The sequence below is a fragment of the Vespula pensylvanica genome, chromosome 17 (genome assembly GCF_014466175.1).
Source record: "Vespula pensylvanica isolate Volc-1 chromosome 17, ASM1446617v1, whole genome shotgun sequence".
NCBI lineage: Eukaryota > Metazoa > Arthropoda > Insecta > Hymenoptera > Vespidae > Vespula > Vespula pensylvanica.
The window spans coordinates 3,822,574-3,825,536 of record NC_057701.1 but is presented as its reverse complement, the minus strand read 5'-3'; the positions used below and the strand labels follow the sequence as shown (position 1 = coordinate 3,825,536).

The following is a 2,963-nucleotide window of genomic DNA, read 5'->3' as shown; positions in this document are numbered from 1 at the left end:
AAAGAAAGAAAGAAAGAAAGAAAGAAAGAAAGAAAGAAAGAAAGAAAAAGAGAACAAAAAAGAAAAGTAAAGCCGATTCGGTACCGGTGGTAGGTAGGCATTCAGAGCTTCGAGATTTAAGATTCGGATCGATGGATCGATCGATCGTTTGATCGATCAATCGGTCGATCGATTCGGTCGTTTGTGAAAGTGTCGGAAGTCTCGGTGCAAAAGAGTCATTCTTCCGAGTCAACCAATCAGCGACGAGCATTCTTCGTCCGTCGGAAAGATGACGCAGCATCCACTGTTACTTTGCGTTATGTGCGAGAAAGAGAGAGATGGAAATAGAGATAAGACTTCGAACAGTATATACATATCTCTCTATCTCTTTTTTTTTCTTTTCTTTTTTTTTTTTATTCGTAGAAACGAATGCGAGACGTTTTACGTTGCTTCGGATTAAGATCGAAGATTTTTATCTCGTGCGTCATCCGCCACACCGATTTTCCTTCTACTCCTTTTCCTCCTCTCCTTCTCCCTGCTTCTTCTCTTCTTCTTCTTCTTCTTCTTCTTCTTCTTCTTCTTCTTTCTCTTTCCATCTTTTCTTTCTTTTTTTCTTTCTTTCTTTTTTTTTCTTTCTCGTCTTTACGCTCGAACGATTCAAACTATTTTTCTCTTTACCCCGAGAACGCCGACTTTTTGCGCAACGATCGTATCATACGCTCTAATCTCATACCGATTTCATTGCAGATGAATCTCTCTCTTTTTATTTTTTTTTGTTTTTGTTTTTGTTCTTTTTATCTTTTATTACTTACTACGTCTCCGTTAAAAAAAAAAAAAAATCGCGAAGGAAAAGCAATCAAAGTGGATCGATTTAACAATAGGAAATTAATATCTATGAAAATAATCTTTTCTTCTTTTCTTTTTTCTTTTGTATTATTTTTTTTTTCTTTCTTTCTTTCTTTTCTCATCCCTTCCCTTCTTTTATATAACCAAAGGTAATAAAACCGACGTTAACAATTTTTCGATAATTGAAAATCGTCTGATGATAATCTTTTCGTTTAAATTAAGAAGATTTCAAATTGACTTGGCGAAATAAAAATAGAAGAGGAAAGGATAAATAGTTAAAAAAAAAAAAAAAAATAATGAAAAATAAAAAAAAAGAATAATATTGCTCCGTTTCGGTATTACTTTCGTAGCAAATGGATACTTAGTCATCGACGAACGCGATCGACGTTAACGAGGTACCCTATTTCGATATTCCCGATCGATTTCAATCTCCTTTCAATCTCCTCTCGTCGATGTCAAGATGGTGGAGGAACCGCGTTAAGTTTATCGGCTTTTCCCCTAATTCGAACGGGTCTCTTATTCGCCTTTTCTTTTTGACTTCTCTTCGACGTTCTTAAGACAGGTGGAAAGAGAGAAACAGATAGATAGATAGATAGATAGATAGATAGAGAGAGAGAGAGAGAGAGAGAGAGAGAGAGAAGAAAAGAGAGACAGAGAGAAAGAGAGTGTAGAGTGTAGAGCGTAGAGTGTAGAGTGTAGAGTGTAGAGTGAAAAGATTAAGCACACCCAAATTTACGAGCAGGACTTAACGTTCTTGTTCCGTTTTTTTTCAGAAATGCCATTTATAACATAAGTCTGCACGACCTCACGGAGATCATCGACCAGGTGAGCACATCGTAGCAACAGCCTGCACTTTTAATATCTTATATTTAATATCTTAATAATAATTAAAATTAAAAATTGGAATTTATTTCTTTTTTTTTTCTATTTCCTTTTCGTTTTTTCTTTTTTCTTTCTTTTTTTTTTTGTTCTTCTTTAAGGAAAATTCTCTGATCGAAAATTTCTAATTATTATCTTATTTAATTCATTGGAAATTATTGATTTTTTTTTTTATTTCATATCTTTTTATATATATCTTTATTTATTTATTTCTAATTGATATTTTATTTAATATCTTATAGCAAGTAGAATTTAGAATTTCTTGTTTCTATTTCATTTTCTTTCTTCTTTCTTTTTCTTTTTTAAAGAAAATTTTCTAACAGAAAATTTCCAGTTGTTATCTTACTTAATTTATTGAAAAATTTTAATTTGTTTTACTTAATATTTTCTAAGCATCTTCATCTATTTATTTATTTCCAATTAATATTTATTTTTATCTTAATATCTTATAATAATTAGAAAGAATTAAAAAAAAAAAATTAGAATTTTTTGTTTCTATTTTCTCTTCTTTTTCATTTTTGATGAAACTTTTCTAATCGAAAATTTCTATATGTGCAGTGAACGTAATATTTCGTTACGAAACATTACATCAAATTAAAAAAATATGAACGATGTTTAAAGAATGATTGTTAAACAAGAATATAAAGCAACTTTTTCTTTATCCGTTTTACAAAAGAAATAATTGCAATGAGATTTTTGTAATATCGCTTGAACAAAAATCGAATGCGGAGTAAGCGAAATAAAATTGATATATCGAGAAAAGAAAGAAAAGAGAAAAGAAAAAATAGAAAAATCAATAGCAAAGATTAAATTAAAAATTAATTGTGAAATTCTTCCAATGAATTCCATTGAATACGTTGTTTCTCTCACCTAGATAATAAATTGAACTAATCGAAGCGTATTTGCAACAAAAAAAAAAAAAAAGATAATCGAAACACATAAGAATTACTGAAAAATCCATGTACTGGATAACATGAACAATTTTTTAATCACGAACGATCAATAAACTTTTAATGTACAGTCATTTTAAAAATTTATCGTGACGGACGAAGTAAAAAATTTGCGAGCATGGCCGACAACGAATCGAACGTTAAACAAAAGGGAAATAAAAAACCTTCGATGTATCATCATACGTTCTAAATGCGTCGTTATTAGAAATAAGAGATAACTTGAAACGTTTAAACTTATAAAAAAAGAAATCACTACGGACTCATTTCATTTTTATTTTACGATCATCACGAACGAATTTTTTTTTTTTT

The 2,963-nt window shown here is 30.1% G+C and overlaps 1 protein-coding gene across 2 annotated transcripts in view; it reads left to right on the top strand.

The window, feature by feature from the left end:
* Nucleotides 1-2,963, top strand: part of LOC122635135 (semaphorin-1A-like) — a 287,458-nt gene that overhangs the window by 142,931 nt on the left and 141,564 nt on the right. For both annotated transcript variants that reach the window (XM_043824971.1, XM_043824970.1), the window contains exon 4: nt 1,599-1,650. In XM_043824971.1, coding sequence (XP_043680906.1) covers nt 1,599-1,650 — 52 coding nt within the window. The remainder of the gene's footprint in view (nt 1-1,598; nt 1,651-2,963) is intronic.